This window comes from Heterodontus francisci, chromosome 9 (assembly GCF_036365525.1).
Source record: "Heterodontus francisci isolate sHetFra1 chromosome 9, sHetFra1.hap1, whole genome shotgun sequence".
Lineage (NCBI taxonomy): Eukaryota > Metazoa > Chordata > Chondrichthyes > Heterodontiformes > Heterodontidae > Heterodontus > Heterodontus francisci.
Window position 1 is genome coordinate 110,860,963 of NC_090379.1, and position 26,035 is coordinate 110,886,997.

At 43.2% G+C, this 26,035-nt stretch overlaps 1 protein-coding gene across 1 annotated transcript; it reads right to left on the bottom strand.

Moving 5' to 3' along the window:
- Positions 1-4,883: 4,883 nt before the first annotated feature.
- LOC137373392 (EEF1A lysine methyltransferase 3-like) lies at positions 4,884-25,908 on the bottom strand. Its single transcript, XM_068038208.1, has 3 exons — positions 25,738-25,908; positions 22,197-22,308; positions 4,884-5,287 (listed from the first exon to the last, which is right to left on the bottom strand). Exons 1-3 carry the CDS (start codon positions 25,906-25,908, stop codon positions 4,884-4,886), a joined length of 687 nt encoding a protein of 228 aa, XP_067894309.1.
- Between the last annotated feature and the right edge of the window lie 127 nt (positions 25,909-26,035).

A 26,035-nucleotide genomic window follows, 5' to 3' on the forward strand; every position in this document is an offset into this window, starting at 1 on the left:
TTTTATTTGTATTCTATAAGCATATGTCGCCCCCCACCCACACCCCACACCCTCCCCCCCCGCCCCACCCCTGACATTATTGAATATTAAACTGAAGATTGTGTTGGAGACCGTGGCATAGTGATTACGTTAGCGGATATTCCCAGAAGCCAATGCTAATAATCTGGAGAAAGTGAGTGCAAAATGCCACCACCGCAGGTTGGGAATTTGGAGTCAACCAAAATATGTATGTGGAAATTAAATTCTCGGATTGTCGCAAAACCCCAATTGATTCACTAATGACCTTAGGAAACTGAACCAGCCGCCCTTATGTGGGAGGACTTATATGTGAGTCCATTCCCACACCAAGATAGTCGCTTCTTAACTGCTCCCTGAAGTCCCCTCGAAACCCATTCAGTCTTATTACTACTATCACGAGCAACTACGGGTGGACAAAACACTCCGGCTTTGCTTCCAACGACGGTCTATGGCGGTGGAGAGCGTTTCTGAAATGCACCGAAAATGGCGAAGTGCATATAACACTGAAACTACGATGGAAGTGGAATCACAAACTCTTACTGTCAGTTTTCTTCCGTTTGCTACAGAAGCATATAACTAAATTTTATATATGTTTGTGCTTTACCTCAGTTTGTTAAGAAATTGGTGCCTTGTTACTTCTCAGAATTTCCAAATATATAACCACGGGGATCTTGGTGTAAGCTCTGATGAAATAGTGCTACTAAGTAAAATGTAGCTCTCGAGAGGGTACATTTAAAGAACAGCAAGCTTTGGTTTAGGATTCAGAAGAACAATCTGCACTAGAGCGCTTCGGCTACTCTAGATATTCCAGCCAACAATCGCACAAGTTGTGTGCATGTTTCTATTTATCTAATACCAGCATGTGACATTTGCTGAGAACATATTCTTGGAAGAGTGAATATTTGCTTTAGTGGGCGCAGGCCTACTGGCGAATCCCTGAATAATTAAATGTTGCAGGCCCGTCCTTCCGCTTGCTGTATATATTTATAGAAGAGGGAGACAGGAAAGCGAGTCAGCCAACGAGTGGGAAGGACTCCGGTGAGGGCAAATTCAGGTTTCTGAAGCTCAGAGACAGGCAGAGGCTGACGAGGCAAAGTTAAGCACTACTTCTGATAGGATTACGTGGCATATTTTAAAACTATTTTTCCAGTTTTGGAGGAAGGTTTCGTATTGATGTAGCTCAGTGTGTGGCTTGATTGTTAATGTTGCTCTCTATTTTCATTTGCCGTCTTGACAACGAAGCAACTTATCGATTTGTACCATGCCGCGTTTCGCTAAAATGTTTCTCAATCAGTCCACTGAGATTGTAGAAACATACTTGAAGGCATATGCGAAAGACAAGCTTTCCCGTTCAAATCACAAGGGGATCCGATTATTTCACCGCTACGTAACACAATTGTATCGGCGCACTCTTGAACTTAGGGTGCTCCTTTGACTATGGAAATGGCCAGCTGTGATATACCCAAGATAATATCTAAGCCTTATCTGAAACCTGCTTGCATCTCCAAAACACATTCAAAAGACGCACCATTTTAATAGCAATTATTTCTCGCAGTGCCCAGGTGGATGTTGTGTGAAGCCCATCCAAAGCATAGTCTGAATGTTTACGTTTTGAAGCGCAATCGTTGTTGCTAGGCAGAAAATCGGGCAGCCGTTTTGCAACAGGGAGATAATTCAACCCAGAATTAAGGCAATTATAAAGCAATTTTATCTGTGCTGGTTGAAGAAAGACTATTGACCAAGACACAGAAAACACCCTGCTGTTTTACAAACAGCACCATGTAACATTTAGCAGACAAACTGGGTCTTTATTCAGCACTCCTTTGGTAAAATAATGCAGCACATCTTGAGACAACGTTTACAAAACCTTGTGGAAGAACATGATCTTTACTCAATGAGAGCAAGGTGTTTCAGGTGGATTGAACCTTTAGTACAGCAGTGCAGATCAGCTTACAGCGTTAACCAGTTCACACTATATGAGTTGCACTGTGATGCTATCTGTGCACGTCCGTTCAGAGCATTCAAATAATGCGAAGACCAGCCCTGCAAAGACTAGTATTGCAGACACACCTACATATGACCATGAGACCTCAGCATACAGAGCTACTATTATATGCAAATCTAGAATGATTTAGCGAGAGAACTGTTTTGCAGCCTAAATACCGGTCATTTCCATTGTACGGACATCACTAAAATAAAGTCGTATTTATACATGTGATTTCTGGTTTCACCGATCACGGGCAGACATTGTAATAATGACTGGCATGAAAAAATGAGTGGGTTTAAAATTTATGCTTATTTTTCTTAAATGGTAAATTATACTTTCAACAGGGTCAGGCACATTAGGAAACCGAGTTTGTAGTTTTGTATATTTATGCTAGAAATGTAGTGAAAAAGGACCACAACTACTGGTTGCTGATATGGTTACTTCTTTATCACTTATATGTAAGATTTTGTTTGGGAGTAACAGATTACTTAAAAAGGTGGTTTTAAAATAGTTTATTAAAAAGCAGCAGTGTAAATATGACGATGCATAAGCTAAATAGACAGAAAAGACATGTGGCCCGTAACAGGTTGCATAGTTTACCAAGCCCAGATCGTATGGTGGGGCAGATTGGTGGTGCCAGTCTCTCCGAGGATGAGACTGGCGAGGTGTTGGTGGTTACTTTGGTCATTGGGTTCCCAGTTTTCTTGATCTTACCAAAGGATTAGGCCGAAGCCAGCATATACTCCACTGTGGCAAGCTCTTTTTCTCTTTTTCCGTCCAAAGAAGATGGAAGATTTCCGCCCTAGCACCTGTTTATATAATTTATTTCTCAGGGCTGGTGGGAGTCCCATGTCAATTACTTGTTCGAATCCATTTGCCCAATCACCAAGGGACAGGTACCCAAAGTAAACCATTCCCCTGCCCACCACTCTGCCCCGATGTCACCTTCCATCTTATCTCGTGCTTGGTATTGTTTGTAAACTTCTACCGCCCTTGTCTAGAAAGGGTACGAGGCTCCATCTTATCCGCTTTATGAATGTCTTGTTTCTGAGCCTGTACTAGAGATATATCCTTGACAGAGATAATAGGCCTACGCTGTCCCGTGTCTGTTAGCTCAGTAAACAGATATAGAGTCTTTCCGAATGAGAGAAAGCTACTACTATAATATTCAATTCATTTTCTTAGGATTTTATAAGCTTATTAGACAGCCATTCTTTTTACATATACAAGAGGGACATATCAATTCAAGCTTGCAAAATATATATTGTCTGTACCATACCATCATCTCGGACTACTTGTTTTTCATCTTCATGATCTTCATCATTTCTGTCCGGCTTTAGCCACCGTATTGTATCAATGGGAATACTTGTCGCAATTTACAGGACTGTGACATTGTCCAACACGCTCGAATCTATGTTGTAAAGCTACCCGGATCAATTCAGACAACAGACGTAGGCTTCCGACCCCGAAAGTCCGCTCGATTACAAGTCTGCTCTATGATCGGTATCTGGTCTCTCCCAAGGGCAAGGAGTCCTTGGAGGAGACATGGCTAGCAGAGCAAAAACTTATCCTTGTCCACCAGAAGATATCCTTCATACATGTTGATATCTGGAATATATTCGCTTTGAGGCCTGAATCGATCGGAATTCGGAGTTTGTCTCTTCCTATACCTTCTGATGCATCATTTTATCCTGGAGTAGTCATACCTAAAAGACTCAAATCAAAAGACCCAGAGGCGCTCAGACACTCAAGTAAACCGCAGCATTGCAATAACATGCATAGTTCAAGTGTCATTATCTAATTGCTCAACGGGAACTCATACCGGACAGGAAGCTGTTTACACAGTCATATACAGTTATTTTATTTCATTACATCTGCGCAGCCATTCGTCAACATAATCGTCAGAAACAAGACATTAAAATCTGCTGTCCGGATCACAATGATACGACATTTATAACATTACAACGTAACGACCGAAGTTCATTTCAACATTACACAACTTCATCGTAAAGGATCAGCTTAATGTAATACTCATTTTCCGACAGTATATAACAGAATAGTGTTTGTTGATACCTCTTATAATAGTACGCGCTTGACAGAGTTAACCTTCGCAGCCTATACCTGGAATGGCACTTATGTTGCTGTAACATTTAATGTATAACTTGGATGGCATGAACAGGAGACGATTGGAGCTGTTTGAGCAGAAATCATATACGCCGCTGTGTACAGTTTGGAATTTGACACCGATTAATTTCCAGTTGTTCTCTTTCCCCAATTTATTGAAGGTTCTTAATTCCCAGTAACATTTTGCACCCGCTGAGGTGGGGTTACACTATACCTCTACTCCGACTATAACTTGATCTTGCACAGTTTTTGTACGGTGATTATGGAGTTATATTAATACACATAGCATCCATTCCATTACACATACACTTTAATTTAAAGCAAAATATTCCTACCTAAATAGTTTAAATTGACAAAAATGGTAATATCTTATGCATTTAATTTAATGAATCTTCGCCAATTTGATTACTTCAATTTAAGCTGTGCAGATGTATTTATTCAATTTAGATATCAAATTAAGTTAATCTCTTTAAAGATCTTTATATCTGTTTTCCACAAGACTCATGTCATGATCAGTAAATCTTTCTCAACGATTTACCACCCAACATCCTGATGTTATGGAAGGAAATGACGAAATGTCGTTCCTGTCCAATTTATACTATGTTATTCATCACTGTCGAATGCATTTAAAATTCAAAACTACATTTGATGAACTATATTGTGTAAAATATCTAACTATAAGTTGGTGGGTTTCTTACAGATTATTTTACAGCTTATAGAGCGAGTATTAATGATATCCGTGTGGGGATCTCCTTTACTTCTTATCATCACTTAGACAAAGTTTGGTCAATTTGTACACAGCTATGTATTTGGTCTCTAATCTGTCAACAACCTGGCAGTCAAAATAGTCAGGCAGAATCACTTCATGGAAAGGGAGGGACCCATTCCCGGTTCGGAATTCGGAAGTGAGGTAAATTGTACTCCCTTGGTTGCAGAGATGACGCAGTGTATCTACTAGTGCGGGATAGGAACTTGAGGAATAGACAATATCCGAACCCAAAATGACATCATAGTCGGTAGGAAAGTTAGTTTGGTCTTCACCCCACATCAGTGCACAGACGTTTGTACGGTGTCTGCAGGCAAAAGGGATGTTAATGGAGATATTGTTGTTTATTTGCTTCAAAATATGCGGTTGATCTGTCATGGTAACATTTCCACCTGAGAACAAGAAAATATATAAATATTTAATGCATGGTTTGCCCTTGACAACAGTCTGATCCCACATTATGTTCATAGAGACAAAACATAACGCCTCCAAGAAAGAGGGTAGATCCGTCTTTGAACGGCTATTAAACAGGATTCTGATGCACGGAGCATCTGCCCAGGAAGCACTGACAAAAGCATAGGGAGTAAGTTGAAGGAGATCGCCACACAGACTGAATAGTATAAAACTTACAGGGGAAAATGAGATTGATTTAAAAAAATTAAAGAACTGTCTTCACTTAAGTACTTCTTATGTGCCAAAGCTTCTGGCAGTAGTGCCGTTCTATGGAAGCAGCGAGAATACCCGCCGAGCCTCATTCTGTCCTCACCCAATGCCTTCACAGCAGAGGTCACTGTATGGAGACCATGAATAGGATTCACTCCTTCCAGACACAGGGACACAGGAACCGGGTGTGCAGACCCCTTACTAACCCGTTCACTCCAGTAATGCCTCAACATGTGCTAATTTTAGAATTGTTTCTACTGGCACGTTCATCCATCACCTGACATTCCGGTCCATTCATTTACGACAAGTTTAGGCTACAGTGATGGGTGTCGCATCGACTGTCGGCTGCAAAAGCTTGTCAGGAAGCATTTTATGCGTAACATACTTAAACGTAATTGTCACAAATCATTTTACCACACAAGATTAATTGCAACCTGCAGCGATAAGACAACCATGCAGTTCCAGAACACTAGGGTTGATGCAGCCTGCGTATATCCAGTCATACGCATCAATCACTCAGAATAAACTGGACTGGAAGGAATATGTTCCTGATCTCATGCCCATCGGGCCCAGGCAATCCCGCCAACTTTCTTTAACACAATATGCTGTGTAAATGCTTCTGGAATGTTGCCCGCAAATTAGAATATTGAAGCGACTGATCAAAGATTCATGTTACCATTGGATCTATGAATCTTACAACAGTTCATTGATATTCTGTTATCCAATTATCAGAAGCGTGGCTTTGGATACATAAAATCGAAGGATGCCCCTTGCCGTCGCCGTTATCATAATTTCTCTTTAGTATGGAGGTCTATCAGCAGTCCCCGCTTAAATGTTCAGTAATTCCAACTATTGAATCAGAACCAATATGAAGTTCTTTTTTTTTGTTGGATGGCTCAGCTCTGATCTCATTTGTTCAGTGTCTCATTGTATTGTGAAGTGACTGTTGACTGGAGTGAACTATCGTCCAAATACTTTGAATTATGGAACATTAAACTCTCCTTCGAGATTGTCTTTCACGGCAAGGGTTAATATCTCACTGAATGGCACCCAGCTCACAATATGGGTTATGAGTATGGGTTAATCAGTAACTAATCCAAGGACAACAGCACTAAAACAAAAAAATGTGTGTAAATCTTTTATATACCAACACTCGAACGAAACGACATCTCAGTTCATGGACAGACCAGGTTGGATGCCAGTCTGGTTAATTTGGTAGGCGCCTCAAACTTAGGCCTAAACTGTAATGCTTCTAAATACCGTACTAGTGTCAACACTCTGTGTCTTCAGCCAGATCTAGCATATTTGTTAGAAGGCAGGCGAGTCATTTTCGTCATCTGAGAGTCGACATTCCTTTATATTTAACTCTCATTACGTTCTCTGAAATGCTTAATTTACAGATAAAGCTTTTATGCATATGGAGCCTGTAATCGTCCCAAACCATGTCTTCCCATCGGAAGTATAAGGGGTGTAAGTGTAAGTGTAAAGAGGACCAATAAATTGACACGAAAGAGAAAAGAAAATATGAAAGTAGACTAGCAAGACACATAAAAACTGATTGTAAACGTTTCTATATGTATGCGCATAGAAGAATATTAATAAAAGTAAACGTGGGCCAGTTGGAGGCAGCGATAACTGACATTATAATGACGAATAAGGAAATAGTGTATATATTAACAAATATTTTCTATATGTATTCAGGGTAGAATAAACAAAAACATTGCATAAGTAATGGGGAACCAAGGGCTTAGCAAGAATTTGGAACTTAAATAAATCAATATAAGTAAATAAGTAATACCGGAGAAATTAATGTGACGATGTAGCGACAATACCCGCGAACTGATGACCTGCATCCCGGGATTTTCAAACAGGTAGCTACAGATAGCGGATGCATTGATGCTGATCTGCTAGAATTCCTTAGATTCTAGAACAATTGCTCAGAATTGGAAGTTAGCAAACAGAAACCTGCTATTTAAGAAAGGAGAAAGGAGCAAACGGAGAACTATAAGCCAGTTACCGTAAAATCAGTAGCAGGCAAAATGCTCGAATCCATAATCTAAGGGACGTGGTAAAAGGGTACTAAAAGCATCACAATATGCTTAAGCATAGTCAGCATTGATTTATGAAAGGGAAAACGTGTTTGATGAATCTGGTTTTGAGAATTTAACTCGTAAAATAGACAAGGGAGAATCAGTGGATGTAGTATATTTGGGTTTCCAAAAAGCAATTGATAAGGTGCCACACAGCATATCATTGCACAAAATTAGCACTCATGGGATTGGGATATTACATTCGCATGGATTCGGATTGCTTAATGGATAGAAAACAGGGAGTAGGAATAAACAGTACATTTTTTTGTGTTAGCAGGCTGTAACTAATGGGGTACGAAAGTAGCAGTACTTTGGCCTCACTATTTGCAATCTATATTGCAAATGACTTAAGTGAGAGAGCCTAGTGTAATGTATACAAGATTGATAATGATACAAAGTGAGGTGGGAAAGTAAATGGCGAGTAGGTCGCAAAGAGGTCACAGGTTCGCTGAGTGGGCAACAACATGGCAGATGGAATAGAATATAGCAAACTGTGAAGTTATCCTCTGTCTTGGGAAAAATAGCAAAAAGAATATATTTGCATGGTGAGAGACTGGGACATGTTTGCATTCAAAGCGACCTGGGTGTCCTTATATATGATTACAGACCTAAGCAGGTGTCAGGCTATGGGGAATTTGAAAACACGGATACAAATTTTCAAATCAAGACGTTACTTGACTGGGAGCCAATGTCGGTCAACGAGTACGGGATGATCAGGATTTGGTCTGAGTGAAGACACGAGCAGCAGAAGATTGGATGACCTCAAGTTTACAAAGGGTAGAATGTGGGAGACCAGCCTGGAGTGCGTGAAATAGTCAACACGAGGGTAACAAAGGCATGAAAATGTGTTCCAGCAGCAGATGAGCTGAAACAGGGGAAATGTCAGGAAATGTTAAGCAAATAGAAATGGCCGAGTTAGTGCTGCTGTGAATATGTGGTCGGAAGCTCATCTCAATGTCAAATATGACATCAAGGTTGTGAAAAGACTGGTTTAGTCTCAGACTGTTGTCAGGGAAAGGATGGAGTCGGTTGCTAGAGAACAGAGTTTGTAGAATGGACTGAAAACAATAGTTTCAGCCTTACAAATATTTAGTTGGAGGAAATTTCTGCTCATCCAGTACTCGGTAGCGGATAAGCAGTCTGACAATTTAGCAACAGCGGAGGAGTTGAGAGAGGTGATGTTGAAGTAGAGCTGGGTACCGAGGGCATACATGTGAAAATTGACGTTGCATTTTCAGATGATGTTGCTGAGGGGCAGCATGTAGATGAGAAATAGGAGGGGGCCAGAGATAGATCCTTGGGGGACACTAGAGGTAACGGTGTGAAAGCAGGAAGAGAAGCCATTACCAAATAGTATTCTGGCTACTGTTAGACTGATAAGAGTGGAACCAAGTGGCAACATTCCCACCCAGCTGGACGACAGTGGAGAGGCGTTAGAGGAGGTTGGTATGGTTAACTATGTCAAAGGCAAAAAAGTTTGAAAAGGACGAAGAAGGATAGTTTACCATTGTCACAGTCATATAGGATGTCATTTGTGACTTTGATAAGAACAGTTTTGGTGCTGTGTAAAGGGTGGAAACCGGAATGGAAGGATCCAAACCTAAGGTTCATGGAAAGATTGGCATGGAATTTGGAGGCAACAAGAACTTTGGAGAGGAAAGGGAGATCAGAGATAGAGGTTGCAAGGGTGGTGGGGTCAAGGTTTTTTTTCGTGAGCAGGGTGAATCTGGTAGATTTAAAGTAGAGAGCATCAACATCTGAAGTAAGTGAGCCATTAACAATCTTGCTTAACTTGGGGACCACGAGGGATGTTTGATGGTCAGCTGCTTTATGGGAATAGGGTCGAGGAGATGGGTCTCATGAATATGATAAGCTCAGAGAGGGCATGAGGGGAGACAGAAGAGAATTGAGAGAAAGATATAAGCTCAGGGCTAAGGCAGGAGGCACCTTGAGAGAAACTTGGCCAAAAGGCTAGTGGAAGGGAAGGACATGGCAGAGGCAGCTAATCAGATGATCTCGCTCTCAGTTGCAAAGATGTCCCATGAGCTGCTCGCAGTTATTGGTGGAGCTGAGCATGGAGGAGACAGGGGAGAGGGGTTCAAGAAGATAGTTTAGAAGTGTAGGCTTATATTCGCTGAAGTTTAAAGAGTGATAGGTGATCTAATTAAAACAAATAAAATTCTTATGGGGCTTGAAACAATTGTTGCTGAGAAAATATTTCCAATGGCTGGGGAATCAGAATGCGGAGCCATGGTCTCAGAATAAGGAGCCCACCATTGAGAACTGAGATGAGGAGGAGATTTTTTCATTCATTAACTTGGGAATCTTTGGAATTCTCGACCACAGAGAGCTGAGGATGTTCAGTAATTGACTATATTCAAGAGAAAGGTCGATAAATTATTAGGCACTAGAGGGATTAAGGGATGTGGAGACAGTGAGGGAAGATGACGTTGAGGTGGAAGATCCACCAAATGGCCTACTCCTCCTATTTATTATATGCTTATTTTAATAACGCTGGACATTGTAGTATGATTATGCTTTAAAAACTGTGATCTTTCATGCAGTATAAAATGGACATTCGGATGAAATGTGCGACCTCATTCAAAACTCTTCTGAGAGAAAAGCCAGGGATCTTCGTTACCATAAGAACAAGGAACCCAGATCAAAGCTCCTATTGAAAACAGGGTGCAAGGCTGTAACAGCTAAATGGCAATGGGTTTTGCTTTCCCATCCTCACAGATTGCAAACAGGGGGCCTGGGGCTCTAAAAATGCGTATTCAAATAGCACTTTATAGTACTGCAAAAAAGGAAGGCCCAGGTGGTTTTGCTATCTTCTTCTTCTTCTTTGGCTTCCTTGTCTTGGGAGACAATGGGTAAGCGCCTGGAGGTGGTCAGTGGTTTGTGAAGCAGCGTCCAATTATAGAGTGACAGACTCTTCCACAGGCGCTGCAGATAAAATTGGTTGCCGGGGCTGATACACAGTTGGCTCTCGCCTTGCACTTCTGTCTTTTTTCCTGCCAACTGCTAAGTCTCTTCGACTCACCACACTTTAGCTCCGGCTTTATGGCTGTCCACCAGCTCTGGCAATCACTGGCAACTGACTCCCATGACTTATGATTAATGTCATAGGAATTCATGTTGCGTTTGCAGACGTCTTTAAAGCGGAGACATGGATGGCCAGTGGGTCTGATACTAGCGATGAGCTCACGGCACAATGTTTCCTTGGGGATCCTGCCATCTTCCATGCGGCTCACATGGCCAAGCCATCTCAAGCGCCGCTGATTCAGTAGGGTGTATATGCTGGGGATGTTGACCGCCTCAAGGACTTCTGTGTTGGAGATACGGTCCTGCCACCTGATGCCATGTATTCTCCGGAGGCAGCGAAGATGGAATGAATTGAGACATCGCTCTTGGCTGACATACATTGTGCAGGCCTCACTGCCATAGAGCAAGGTACTGAGGACACAGGCTTGATACACTCGGACTTTTGTGTTCCGTGTCAGTGTGCCATTTTCCCACACTCTCTTGGCCAGTCTGGACATAGCAGTGGAAGCCTTTCCCATGCACTTGTTGATTTCTGCATCGACAGACAGGTTACTGGTGATAGTTGAGCCTAGGTAAGTGAACTCTTGAACCACTTCCAGACCGTGGTCGCCAATATTGATGGATGGAGCATTTCTGACGTCCTGTCCCATGATATTCGTTTTCTTGAGGCTGATGGTTAGACCAAATTCGATGCAGGCAGCCGCAATCCTGTCGATGAGTCTCTGCAGACACTCTTCAGTGTGAGATGTTAATGCAGCATCATCAGCAAAGAGGAGTTCCCTGATGAGGACTTTCTGTACTTTGGTCTTCGCTCTAAGACGGGCAAGGTTGAACAACCTGCCAGCTGATCTTGTGTGGAGGAAATTTCCTTCTTCTGAACGCATGTGAGAGCAGCAGGGAGAAGAAGATTCCAAACAGTGTAGGTGTGAGAACACAGCCCTGTTTCACGCCACTCAGGATAGGAAAGGTGTCTGATGAGGCGCTGCTATGTTGAATTGTGCCTTTCATATTGTCATGGAATGAGGTGATGATACTTAGTAGCTTTGGTGGACATCCGATCTTTGCTATTAGTCTGAAGAGACCACGTCTGCTGACGAAGTCAAAGGCTTTGGTGAGCTCAATGAAAGCAACATAGAGGGACATCTGTTGTTCTCGGCATTTCTCCTGTAGCTGGCGAAGGGAGAACAGCATGTCAATGGTGGATCTCTCTGCTGCAAAGCCACACTGTGCCTCAGGGTAGGCACGCTCAGCCAGCTTCTGGAGCCTGTTTAAAGCGACTCAAGAGAAGGCTTTCCCCACTATGCTGAGCAGGGAGATTCCAAAGTAGTTGTTGCAGTCACCACGGTCACCCTTATTCTTGTAGAGGGTGATGATATTGGCATCGCGCATGTCCTGTGGTACTGCTCCCTCATCCCAGCACAGGCAAAGCAGTTTGTAGAGTGCTGAAAGTATAGCAGGCTTGGCACTCTTGTTTATTTCAGGGGTAATGCCGTCCTTCCCAGGGGCTTTTCCACTGGCTAAAGAATCAATGGCATCACTGAGTTCCGATTTTGTTGGCTGTTCGTCCAGCTCATCCATGACAGGCAGAGACTGGGCTGAATTGAAGGCGGTCTCAGCGACAACATTTTCCCTGGACTACAGTTCTAGGTAGTGCTCCACCCAGTGGTCCATTTGCTTGCGTTGGTCAGTGATTGTGTCCCCTGATTTAGACTTGAGGGGGGCGATCTTCCTGATGGTTGGCCCAAAAGCTCTCTTAATGCCATCATACATTCCTCTGATGTTTCCGGTGTCAGAGGCCAGCTGAATATGACTGCATAGGTGTTGCCAGTAATCATTTGCACAGTGCCTGGCTGTTCTTTGTGCAGCGCTTCTGGCTGCTTTACGCGCAACAGTTGTTAACTCACTGGGAGCTTTCTTGTGGTTCAACAGTGCAATGTGCTTAGCAGCTATGACAGGCTCCAGCTCATCAAAGTGAGATTGAAACTAATCTGCATTCTGCTTCTCACGTTTACCCTAGGTGGTCATTGCTGAGTCATTGATGGCGTCTCTGATGTGGGCTCACTTAGTCTCTGCATCCCCTGCAGGAGTGTTTTGAAGGACTTTTTCAAGTGAATTTAGAAACTTATGTGACAGCTGTGGATAAGAAATCCTGCCAGTGTTGAAGCACGGGCAGCCCTTCTGCTTGGAGTGATGCAGCTTCTTTGGTTTGAGTCTAACTTTGCTGCACACCAGGGAGTGGTCGGTGTTGTAGTCCGTACTGTGGAAGCTGCGTGTGATTTGAACACTGTTTAAAGAAGCTCGCCTTGTGACAATGAGGTCCAGCTGGTGCCAACGACGTGATCTTGGGTGCCTCCAAGAAACCTGGTGACAGGGTTTAGTATGAAAGAATGAGTTGGTGATGCAGAGGTTGTGATAGGTACACAACTCAAGCAGTCTCTGTCCATTTTCATTCATCCTTCCAATGCCATAGCGCCCAAGGCAGGAGGGCCATGAGTTGGTACCAACCCTGGCATTAAAGTCCCCCAGCAGGAACAGATGTTCGGTATTGGGGATGCTACTAATGATATTATGGAGTTCCTCGTAGAACTGGTCTTTAACTTCAGGAGGGGAGCAGAGTGTTGGAGCATAGATGCTGAGTCGGTGTACTGGACCAGAGACAGTGAGCAGTAGGATGGACAGTATGCGTTCTGAACCATTTGAAGGTGGCTCTATCATACTGAGCAAGGAGTTTCTGATGGAGAAGCCCACTCCATGCTGTCTTGGTTCTTCAGGATCCTTACCCTGCCAGAAGAAGGTGTAGTCTTGCTCTCTTAGAGATCTGCTCACAGGGAGGCGTGTCTCCTGAAGTGCTGAAATGTCCACATTGAGTCTACTGAGCTCATTGTTAATGATGGCAGTGTTCCGAGAATCGTTGATTTGTGTAGGGTCTTTCGACAGGTCAGGACACATAGTTCTGACATTCCAGCTTGCAAAACGAAGGGCTGGTACCTTCTTTCCTTTTTTGGTAATGCTGTTTGGTGCGGTGTTACAGTCCACTTGTTGGGCAGTGACCCTGAGCTCCAAGCACCCATTGAAGCAGGTGGACTGTGGCAGGACAGAACCTTACTGATCGGGGGCTGTCTGGTTTGAGGCGGGCGGTAGCTGTCGAGTGAGATGCGATGACCTCTTCCACCGACGAAGGCAACCCGTGGCGCCGAATCTCTACGCCAACTGAGCTGGGCTCATAACCCGTAACTGCTGCCTTCTGTGTTGTTTTAGTCGCTGTGAGGCAACTATGGAGTGACCTCTCCTTGGCGCATGCCTGGGAGGATGTATGGAGGTTGTGAGTTGCCCAAGCGTCAAAGCTCCCCTCTCGGCCTTCCTGGTGGGGTCCAAAGGAGTGCAGAGCACGATGTTTGGCACCGGTATGGCTGCAGGAACTGCCGGAAACATGCCAAGGTGAGACATGACCGCCTTCGGGGTTCCGCTCCGGATTTTCTCTTAGGGTTTGCTCCCTTAGCCTTGGTCTCTCCCGAGACGCCCACAAGGCAGTGGGGTCGTTAGGGCCCCTGCTCAGGAATAGGTGGATGCCGGTGGGAGGAGGTGGGGGGAAGGGGGTGCGGGGGGGAGTGGGTTTGAGGGGGAGGGGTGTGGGGGGAGGGGGTGGAGGGAAGGGGGTATGAGCGGGGACTGCAGGGGGGTAGGGGAGGGGGTGCAGGGGAGGGGTTGTGAGGGGGGAGTTGGGAAGGGGTATCTAAGAGCTCGGGAGCTCCGGCCTCGGTATGAGCGGCTGAGCCTCCGCCCGATGGCTCAGGAGAAGACGGAGCTGGAGCCCCCGGTGCCGCCGGCTCCGAGCGATGGCGATGGCGGCGGCGGCGGCGGCGATCCAACTGCTATGGTCAGACGTATAGTCTCTGAGAATGGTAAAACGTAAAAACTACTGACTTTTGACCTGGATGATTTCGGCTTTCCTAGGTTTGGAGACTGAAAGGAAGAAACAAAGACCAGCAGCGTTGTGCACCCATAAAGAGAGAGAGAGAGGGAGAGCTGTTTTCAGATCACCAGTATAGCAAAAAGCTGCTAAGATTTGAACCCAGTTCGGAGACTCGAGGTTTGTGGAAGAGAAATGACAAACAGGGTCACCAGAGATTGTCTTATTAACGGAAATCCAGTCAAATGAGCTCAGAAGAAGTGAGCGAAGAGGACATTGTCTTTAAGAAGAACACTGGAAGATCCAACCTATTGCAACTGGGAGAAGTTTGGGACTTTTAACCACAAGGATACCTTTTTGATGAGAACACGTGTAACATATAAATGTGGCAAGGCGTTTTCGAGCGTGCTAGTACGTTAATGGGAAACATCTTTCTCTGCAATTTAGTGCATTGGTTACCAACTAGTACTGTTTGATTAATGTTGATTTTTAGGTTAGTTGCTATAGTAAAAGTTTTAAAACAGGAAATCATATTTTGTAATTCTTTAACTGGTCTGGGGAAGTTAACGGGCTCCACTGAGCTTGTGACAAATTGGGGGCTCGTGCAGGATTCGAATTGTTCACGATTAGGCTGTAAAACAGGTTGTCTGGAATTTTCCAGAGTTTTAATAAACAGGATTTCACATTTACCTTTTCTGTGTTCAGTGCGAAATCAACATGAGTACCATTAATATACAAGAGTCCGTTGAGAGAAAAGATTTGACTCTCAGTTTCTTGCAGCAGTTCAAAAAGGTCGATTTGGTTTCTATATCAGCACAAGTGGGAATTAGTGTGATATCTGGGGCTAAGAAAGTAGAGATAGTCCACGACTTGGTTATTCACTTGAAGCTTGAGGAAGAAAAAAATGTTTCCACTAGTGTTCAAGTGGAACTAGCCAGAATTGATGAAGAGAAGCTGAGATTGGAAAGAGAAAGAGAAAAAAGAGAAAAGGAAAGATAAATTTAAAAAAGGAACAAGAGAGGGAAAAAGAAAGAGAAAGAGACAGATAATAACAATATGAAATGCAAAAACTTGATTTCAAAGGAGAAAGGGAAGAAAAAGGAGAAAGAGAACAAGAAATGTGAAAATTGACATTAGACTGTAAAGTGAGAATGGGAATGCAAATTGAGGATGATCCAGGTGAAAGTCCTTGTAGTTTTAATTTGGCAAAGCATGTATGCTTGGTACCTATGTTTAGTGGAGAGGGAGTAGAAAGGCATTTTGTATCATTTGAGAAAATTGCCATGAATCTGGAATGGCCAAAATCATCTCAACCAATGCTCCTACAGAGTGCTTTCTAGGAAAAGCTCTGGAGCTGCACTCATCTCTTTCAGATGAACACTCAAGGCACTATGACAGAGTAAAGACGGCTGTTCTCAGTGCTGATGAATTGGTACCAGAGGTTTACAGTCAAAAATTCAGGAATTTAAAGAAGTAACAGAGCCAGATATATATGGAATTTGCTAGAGAGAATGAAAAGGTGCTTTGTAGGTGATATAGGTCGATGAAGATTGAGTAAAACTTTGAAAGCCTTAGGAAAGTAGTCCTAATGGACTAAAAATAGTGTCAATTCAGGAATAAGGTTCCACCTGGCAGAACATAAAGCTGGTAAAATAAAGGATAGCTCTGTAATGGCAGATATTTACCCACAAAAGCAATAGCTACACGCCCCAGTTTGGAAACTTTCAGAGAAGTTGGAGAGATAGGAGGATTGATAATGAAAAGAGATCTGGTTTTAGTGAGAGAAAAGGGAAAGGAAGGGATACAGACAATGATCAGTGTAGGAGGAAAGACAATCAGGAGACTGATGTTGAGTCAAAGGACCAAAGTGTTATTTTTGCCACAAAGGAAGACATATAAAATCAGAATTCTAGACGTTAAGAGGCAAACCAGTAGCTGTGATAGGTTTACCAAAAGCCTGTCCTGAAAAGAATGCCCCAATAGGACTCGCTGAGAACATGTCATTGGCCTTGATGATTTTGAATAATGAGTAGAGGGATTCTCCCCTGTGTGCTGATGAATTAAATTAAGTCCATGAAGTTTATAGAATTGTTGTGTTCAAGGGTAGGATGTTGCCATATCTGTCTGGTGAGGCAGGCAAGTCGATTTTTCTGCTTACAGATACAGAGGCAACCCAGTCATTAGTGGTAGCAAAGGATGTGAATTTTCCTGCAAGTAGTCGAATGAATGTGAAAATCCTAGTGCGGGATATTGAGGGAGGTTATTTACCTGTCCATCCTATAAGGTTAATTTACAATGTGATTTAGTCACCGATCCTGCAACAATGGGAGTTGTTCCTGATTTACATATTGAAGGGATGGATATGTTGCTAGGGAATGACTTGGCTGGGGATAAGGTATTGGTGTCTCCAGTAGTTTCAGGAAAGCCAGTTCTGGTTCTGGAAACTGAGGTTTTGCATGAAGAATTTCCTGGAATATTCCCAGGTTGTTGTGTAGTAACTATGTCGCTGCTCATTAAGCTGAACAAGACAAGTGTAGGTGGTTGATAGGAGAATTGAGGGAAGGTAGGGATGTGGTCGGGAGTATGGGATTAATGTAGGATTAGTATACATGGGTGGTTGATGGCCGGCACAGACTCGGTGGGCCGAAGGGCCTGTTTTAGTGCTATATCTGACTGTGACCCTCTCTATGACTCTATGACTCTAAGACAAGATAGAGTCAGTGGTTAAAAAGGACAAGCCAGATGTCTGGCTGGCTGAAACCTTTTTCAGAAATTTAAGAGTGAGGTTGAACTGTTTAGCAGATCCTCTTTGATTGAAGCACAACAGACAGGAATCAATTTAAAGAAAATGGGTTGAAGTTTATTCGGGCGCCACGCTCGGTGGTGGGGCCCTTTAAACTCAGCGTGGTGCCCGCATTCAGCGGTCATTTAACTAGAGGGGACGGAGCGGCCGCCCCAGAGTACGTAAGAGAGCGGCCGCCGCGTCCCCGGCATCGGCGTCCGGCGCCATCGCGCAGGTGCCGGCGCCATTTTTAAAGGGCTTCAAGCCCTTCAGTTACATTTTAAAGTTTAAAGGTCCCGATCTCTGGGAAACGAAAATAAATGTCAATTTTAACTCCCATCTCCCACCCCCTAATGGGTAATTTATATATTAATTGCCCTCTCCCCCGCCATAATAAACGTATTAGTATCCAGAACTTTCACCCCCGAAATTAGTTGCCATTAAATCTCAACCCCTTCCCACCATCCCCACATCCAAGTAAAGTTGATTTCCCGGCTCCTCCATCCCTCTCGTCCTGAAAATTCTATTGCTCCCTCTCCCCACCAGGTTCTCGCCCAAAACTCCGTGCGGAGTTCCATAGGTGCATGGAGCACGAACAGCAGCTGTAATATTGGAGTGGGACGGCAGCCGTCTGCAGGTAGGTTAATTTGCATTTCATGAGGCCTCGTTTTAATATGGAGATGAAGGGCCCGCCACCTGGCAGCAGGGGGGCCGCACCGAGGTCCTGCTGCTGCCGGTAATATGCGTTGGGCCTTTATCGCGCTCGCGGATCAAGGCGGGCCTCTCCCCCTAGCACTTTACCAGCCCCGGCGCCGCGACCCACAGCATCGAGGGGCCGGTAAAATTCAGCACAATATTTCAAAAAGTGTGGCAGAGAAAATTATGAGTGTTATTAAGTCGAGAATGACATTCTAATGAGAAATTAGAGACCTCCACAAGAGGCCTGCGGTCGAGGATTGGGCTTAATCTATCAAATTGTTGTCCCTCCTTTCTGCTGCAGTGCAATTGTGAGAACTGCCCATGAGATTCCAGTTGCAGGTCATTTGGGTATTCCAAATACACAGGCTAGGGTAATGTATTTTTACTGGCCGAAGGTGCACAGAGATGTTATCAACTTCTGTAAGACAGTTCAGACATGTCAGATGATTGGGTAGCCACAGACTCAATTAAGCCAGCCCCATTAATACCAATACCTGCTTTTGACGAACACTTTTGTAGGGCTCTTGTGGATGGTGTTGGAACCTTACCCACGAATAACTCAAATCACATGTTTCTCGTCACCATCATCGATTTGTCCATTCAGATTCCAGAGGCAATACCCTCGGGAAAAAAATCACAGTGTATGTTGTGATTGAGGGATTAATTCAGTTTTTCGCTCGATATGGGTTGCCAAAAGAGATTCAATCGGACCACGGGTCAAATTTCATGTCAGGGGTATTTCAAGAAGTTATGTGTAATTTGGGAGTGACTCAAATCGTCCACATATCACTCGCAGTCACACATGCTTTGGAAAGATATCACTAATCCCTAACGAGTATGATTAAGGTATATTGGTTTGAGTATCCCCATGATTGGTATAACAGGATGTCATTATTATTATTTGCCATCAGGAACACGCCAAATGAGTCTACTGGTTTCAGTCCCTTCGAATTGGTCGATGGGCATGTGGAGAGGGGTCGCTTGAACCCATTAAGGAGAGCTTTTCAGCACAGGAAGAGGAAACTACACTTTTAGATTATGTGTCAGAATTTCGAGAGAGACTCTCAAAAGCTTGTGACATGGCCAGAGAACATCTTAAGGCTCCTCAGCAAGTGATGAAAACCCAAGCGAATAGAACAGCAAAAACACATAGTTTTCAATTTGGACACAGGGTGCTAATTTTGTTGTATTTGCCTGGGGAGCCATTGAAAGCGAGGTTCAGTGCACCTTACTTCATTAAGAGGAAACTCAGTGAAACGAACCATTTGGTTAGTGCCCCAGACAGACAGAAAAGTCACAGCGTGTGTTGTGTGAATATGTTGAAAAGATACTATGACTGCAAACAATGTCAGCCAGTAAATGCATGTGAAATGATGGAAGATGAGAATAAGGATAGTGTGACTTTTAATGGGTTTGGTGTCGAGGCAGAGTCTGAGAACTCTCTAATTGAACCCACTGAGGTAAAACTAGCAAATTCAGAAGTTTTGCACTATTTTTATGAACAACATAAAAAGGACATAGCTGAGTTTTTTTTAAAGAGTTTAAAGCAGCATGTGCTGATAAGCCAGATCACATTCCTCTGGCTATTCGTGGAGTTGATGTAGGGACAACTACATCCATTCAACAGAACCCTTATCGACTCAATCCTGATAAATTGGCTCAGGTCAGAGAAGGGGTTCAATATATGGTAAAGAATGATACAACTAAACCCAGTCACAGAAGCTGGAGTTCTGCAGTTGTGCTGGTACCAAAGCCAGATTGTTCCAAAAGGATCTGTGTTGATTATCAGAAAGGCAACACAATAACTAAAATAGGCACATCCAATCCCACGACTTGAGCATTTGACAGAGAGGGGAATTCAGCTTTTATTGGCAAGATTTATTTCCTGATAGGATATGAGCAAGTCCCCTTGACGAACCAAGCCAAAGAAGTTTCCGCTTTCGTGACCCCATATGGCTTATTTCAGTGTAAAGTCATGCTGTTTGGTATGAAAAATATACCGGACACATTTCAAAGATTGACTAAGCAGGTGATTCCTGGACTAAGCAATTGTGTTGTTTATTTGATGACCCATTGGTATGCAGAGCCATTTGGGAAGATTACGTTGAACACTTAAAAACTCTTTTTGACAAGTTAGAGAACGCCAATTTGGTAATAAACTTAGCGAGGAGCGAGTTTGTCAAAGCTAAGGTCAACTATTTGGGGCATATCGTGGGTCAAGGTAAAGTGTTACCCAGACAAGCTAAGGTTCAGGCGATAATAGACTTTCCAGTCCCCAAGACAAAAAAGGAGATATTACAATTCCTAGGGATGTGCAGGTTCTGCCGAATGTTTGTCCCTAACTTCAGTACAGTAGTTGGTCTATTGACGAATTTGTTAGAGAGAAACGTGAAGGTAGAGTGGACAGAATCAAGTCAAATGGCATTTGAAAAATTAAAGACCACTTTACTAAATGAACCCGTCCTAGAGGCACCAGGTTTTAGCAAGCCTTGTGAAGTGGCTATTGATGCCAGTGATGTGGGGGTTGGAGCAGTGTTACTGTAAGATGATGATGCTGGTATTGAATGGTGCGTCAGTTACTTCTCTAAAAATTAAATAAGTGTGAAAAGAAATAACCCAGGAATGAAAAGGAGGCTATGGTCTCGTACTGGCTCTTCAACGTTTTGATGTATAAATCACTAATGGTCAAGGGGAAATATCAATTTATACCAACCATAACCGTTAAGGTTTCTAGAGAAATTCAAGACAAACAATGCCAGATTATTCCAGTGGACTTTAATGATGCAACCATTTACCTTAAACATTGTATCTGCTGAAGAAAGAGCAATGTATTTCCCCGATGCTGTTTCCAGAATTTAAAGAAAAGGTATAACAGATGAAAATAACTCGGAGATATAAAAATACTGTTGTTGCCGGTGTAATATGTATAATGGTAGTCATCGAAATGTTTACAAAGTTATATATTGATGATCTTGTAAAAGAAAATCATTACTACAGTAATGATTTTTTCATTAATAGTGGAGCGGTGTTATGAATGCTGGACTTCGTAGTATCGTTATGCTTTTAAAACTCTGGTCATTAATGCAGTGTAAAATAGACATCCAGGATAAACATGTGACCTCATTCAAAACTCTGCCCAGAGACAAGCCAGGGATCTTGGTTACCATAAGAACAAAGAACCCAGATCAAAGACCTTATTGAAAGCAAGGTGCAAGGCTGTACTACCTAAAGGATAATGGGTTTCACTCTCCCAGACTCACTGATTGTAAACAGGGAGCCAGCAGCTCTACAAATGCAGATTCGAGTTGCAATTTTTAACACCTGAAAACTAAGGAAGGTCCATGGACAGACATATGGTCTCTGAGAACTGTAAAAGGCAAAAAGCTATTGATTTTGATCGAGATAAATTCGAAAGGCTTTTCTAGGTCTGGAGGCTGAATGGAAGAAATGGAGACCAGTAGAGTTGCACAGCCTAAAATGAGAGAGAGAAGCAGCTGCTCTCAGATCATCAATACAGCAAAACACTGCTAAGATTTGAACCCGGATTGAAGGCTTTAGGTTTGCAGAGGAGAGAAAGGACAAACGGGTTCACAAGAGATTGCCTTATTAATGGAAGTCCAGTCAAATGTGCTCAGAATAAGTGAGCGAAAAGGATGTTAGCTGTAACAGGACACTGGGAGATCCAACCCATTACAACTGGGAGGAGCTTGGGACTTTTAACCACAAGCAGATCTTTTCGATTAGAACACTGTGCAACGTATCAATGTGGCATGGGGTTTTTGAATGTGTTAATAAGTTAATGGGAAATACGTCTCTCTGTAATTTAGTGTATTGGCTATCCTACTAAGTACTTTTTAGTTAATGTTGATTTTTAGTTTAGTCGTTACAGTAAAAGTCTTAAAACGTGAAATCTTGCTGTGTAATTCTTTAATCGGTCAGGGAAGTTCATATCTCTTGTTTTAAAGTCAACGGTCTCTACTGAGGTCGTAACACCTCTGTTAATCACACAAGTTGTTACGCTCAGATATGGTATCACTTCTTACCCGACATAGACGGGTCTTCCTGTTATTTCACTCAAGAGTAAAATGGTTCAGTTTCACCCTTTAACTCACCTAGTAGGGTTGCTAAAATCCCTACTATTCCAGTGCCTGATCCCAGCTCAATCACTTTCTTCCCAATAAAGTTGATGTTCTCCTTCTCAAAGTACCGGCAAAGCACAATACCCTGAAAGGATGGAAAGCATGTATGTTAGGATTAATCCATTGAGAAATTAACACTTGCACCTGACACCTGTTTCCAAAGAGTGGGGAGTGTGTTCAAGCATCTCCTTGTCGGATGAAGAAAGGCTCTGTGCACTTTTCATTGGACACTGTGTCTACTTCCCGATATGTTAAGATCAGCTCTGGGCGAGCTTGTTCATAGAACTAGCGTTTGTGTGGAACATTTCATGACTTTAGGACATCCCAAAGCGTCATGCAGTTGGTTAAGTACTTACGACTTGTAGTTCATATAATAATGTAAGATAACATGGAAGTCAAATTGCACACAGCAGAGTCCCACAAACATGATTGAGATAGCTTATGGCCATGTGGTGAGGGGTGTGTGTGGTTCCCACTGTTCAACTCCCACCCGACTATGGCAAGAGGTTTTGTTACAGTGTTTTAAGCCCTGTGGGTTTTATTTGTTAAATAAACGGACAGAAACAGGTTTGTAGATTGAAAACAGAAGATTAATTATTTATTGAGCAATATGCCTTATCCCAAAATTATCACAACTGCACCCACTCACGCATTCACACACACAAGTGACAGAGAGGAAAAGGGGTTTGAACTGAGCTAGGGTTTCGGGGTTCATGGCAAACCTATTGAATTCACTCAGAGGTCAAGTTCTCCTTAGTTGCAACTTGAGGTGTTTGTAAATTTCTCTGTTGGTTGAAAGTTCAGTTTGAAGACAGGGAATTACTTCCGTTTCTCTGATGCACAAGTTGAAATATGGAATTAACAGCAGCGTGCCTTCCTTCTTGGCTTGTTGGATTTTCTCCCAGCTCTCAGCAAGATTTGTTGATGCTTCGTCCTGGGTCTCCCTATCTCTCTCGCCCCAGAAAGATACATTTAAGGTTAAAAATGATTTCACACCTTTGCCTCTGTTGGGACGCATAGATTTTCCTCCCTGTGGTGATTGACAAAGGGCCAGGATGTAGCGACTTCACACCTTCTTTGTTTCAGAAAAACCCGTCCAATTCAAAAATGTCTCTTTATGGGTTCAGAATGGGTATAATTGACACCTCTTTGCTTTGAGAGTATCCTTTTGTCCTTGCCTTACAATTTAAATATACAAAGACATGGTCGTTGGACTTACAACGACCATTTTTAGTATATTGTCCACTTTTTAAATAAGAAAAGTCAATTTTACGAACATACAAATTAAGACCTTTGCGCTTTGTAGTAAATATAAATGATTTGGAGGAAAATGTAGCTGGTCTGATTAGTAAGTTTGTGGATGACACAAAGGTTGGTGGAGTTGCGGACAGTGATGAGGATTGTCAGAGGATACAGCAGGATATAGATGGGTTGGAGACTTGGGCGGAGAAATGGCAGATGGAGTCTAATCAGGACAAATGTGAGGTAATGCATTTTGGAAGATCTAATGCAAGTGGGAAGTATACAGTAAATGGCAGAACCCTTAGGAGTATTGACAGGCAGACAGATCTGGGCGTACAGGTCCACAGGTCACTGAAAGTGGCAATGCAGGTGGATAAGGTAGTCAAGAAGGCATACAGCATGCTTGCCTTCATCGGTCGGGGCATAGAGTATAAAAATTGGCAAGTCATGTTGCAGCTGTACAGAACTTTAGTTCGGCCACACTGAGAATATTGCATGCAATTCTGGTCGCCACACTACCAGAAGGACGTGGAGGCTTTGGAGAGGGTCCAGAAGAGGTTTACCAGGATGTTGCCTGGTCTGGAGAGCATTAGCTATGAGGAGAGGTTGGATAAACTCGGATTGTTTTCACTGGAACGACGGAGGTGGAGGGGTGATATGTTAGAGGTTTACAAAGTTATGAGTGGCACGGACAGAGTGGATAGTCAGAAGCTTTTTCCCAGGGTGGAAGAGTCAGTCAATAGGGGACATAGGTTTAAGGTGAGAGGGGCAAAGTTTAGAGGGGATGTGCGAGGCAAGTTCTTTACACAGAGGGTGGTGAGTGCCTGGAACTTGCTGCCGGGGGAGGTGGTGGAACCAGGTACGATAATGACGTTTAAGAGGCATCTTGACAAATACATGAATAGGATGGGAATAGAGGGATACGGTGCCCGGAAGTGCAGAAGGTTTTAGTTTAGGCAGGCATCAAGATCGGCGCAGGCTTGGAGGGCCGAATGGCCTGTTCCTGTGCTGTAATGTTCTTTGTTCTAGGACCAGGAGTAGGCCATTCAGCCCCTCAAGTCTGCTCCGCCATTCAACAAGATCGTGGGCGATCTGATTGTAACCTCAACTCCACATTCCCACGCACCCCCAATGACCTTTCACCACCCTTGCTTATCAATTTTATAATTCTTTAGGTTGAGTTCCTGTAGTTTCAATTGCTGCACTTTATGTGAGGGTCACAGATATATAAGCAAACTTACTTCAATGCTATAGGTTAAAGGATTGGTCAGGACAGCGGGAAACTTTTCTACACTTATTCCCAAAGTGCAGTAGTATCTTTTACGTTAACCACAGTTGGCAGAATTTCATGTTTCATCCCTAGGACGGCGCCTGTGACTGCAGTATTCCTCAGTACTGGACTGGATGTCACCCTCGATTATATAATCGGAGTAGTGATTGATTCCAACACCTCCTGACTCAGAAGTAATCTTAGCACCACTGATAAGGATGATACTAAAGTAAAAAGAAAAAAAAAGTCGAATAAATTGTTCAAAACGGTTGCAGAACATCCCGACCGGCGCCCAATTCAATTAACTACAAGGCCTACCAAGTTCACTGCTTTCCAGTGTACAATTAAAGCTGCACAGTTGGCTTCATGTGAAAATGCAACGCTCTTTATAAAGCTGAGCCTTAATGGCCAGGGAGGCCCCAAGATCCCATTTTCTTGTCTATACCGAGTTATCAACTCTCCTAATTTCTTATAAGTGATCCCGATGATCGACTGCGAGTCTACGGCGTCGGAGTGGGGACTGAGCCAGACAGAACAACAGTGCCCATTGCATCTCTGGATAATCGGTGTCCGTGCTCACGCATGAATTATGGTCCTGTCGGCTGAGATGCCAGAGCTAAATCATGGAATAGCACAGGTAAGTGCGTTTAGTAGTGGAGAAATTGGAGGGTGGAAATGTAAGACAAAATCGAGCGAAGTCTGCATATTTTATCGGCTTCACTGAGCCTCTGACATATATGATAAACAAAAAGCACTACACCAAGTGCCAGACCTTTGTAACATTAATGCATTAGAATATGTGGGAAGAGTGCAAGTTATAGTTATACGGTGAACTATATATAAGCTGTACCTGATCCCTGAAATACTTTCAAAGCTCATTTGTTCTGATTTCAAATCCACAGCAACTAAAAGAGAAAGGAGCGACTTTTGCCTGCAAAACCCGTAAGATGTGATAGGCTGTTATTTTTCTTTTACTGTATCCGACCAACGCAGTGGACTTACAGACTCCCAGACATACGACGAAACGCCCAATCCAGGATCCATGAATCGAACGATCTTTAAATTAAATCCACAAAATTCGAACTGGCTCCTGCGGATTGAAGGAGTCGAGGTGTGATTCTCATTCTCGGGAGTTTCGGAGCTGGGATGTTCCCGATGCTGGGTTGTCGTCATATTTTCTATTCTTTCTCCAGAATCTTTGTGGACCACTAGTGATTTGCATGAGATTGCCGCCAGGTATCGATTAGAAGAAATAATTGAACTTGCACTTATATATCAAGTTGCAAGCCTTCATGACGTC

Coding starts and splice junctions, on each gene's coding strand:
- LOC137373392 (XM_068038208.1), bottom strand. CDS start 25,908: ATGACGACAACCCAGCATCGGGAACATCCCAGCTCCGAAACTCCCGAG. Junction 22,309..25,737: donor CGTCGTATGTCTGGGAGTCT/GTAAGTCCACTG, acceptor CCATCCTTTCAG/GGTATTGTGCTTTGCCGGTA. Junction 5,288..22,196: donor GATTTTAGCAACCCTACTAG/GTGAGTTAAAGG, acceptor TCTTGTTCTCAG/GTGGAAATGTTACCATGACA.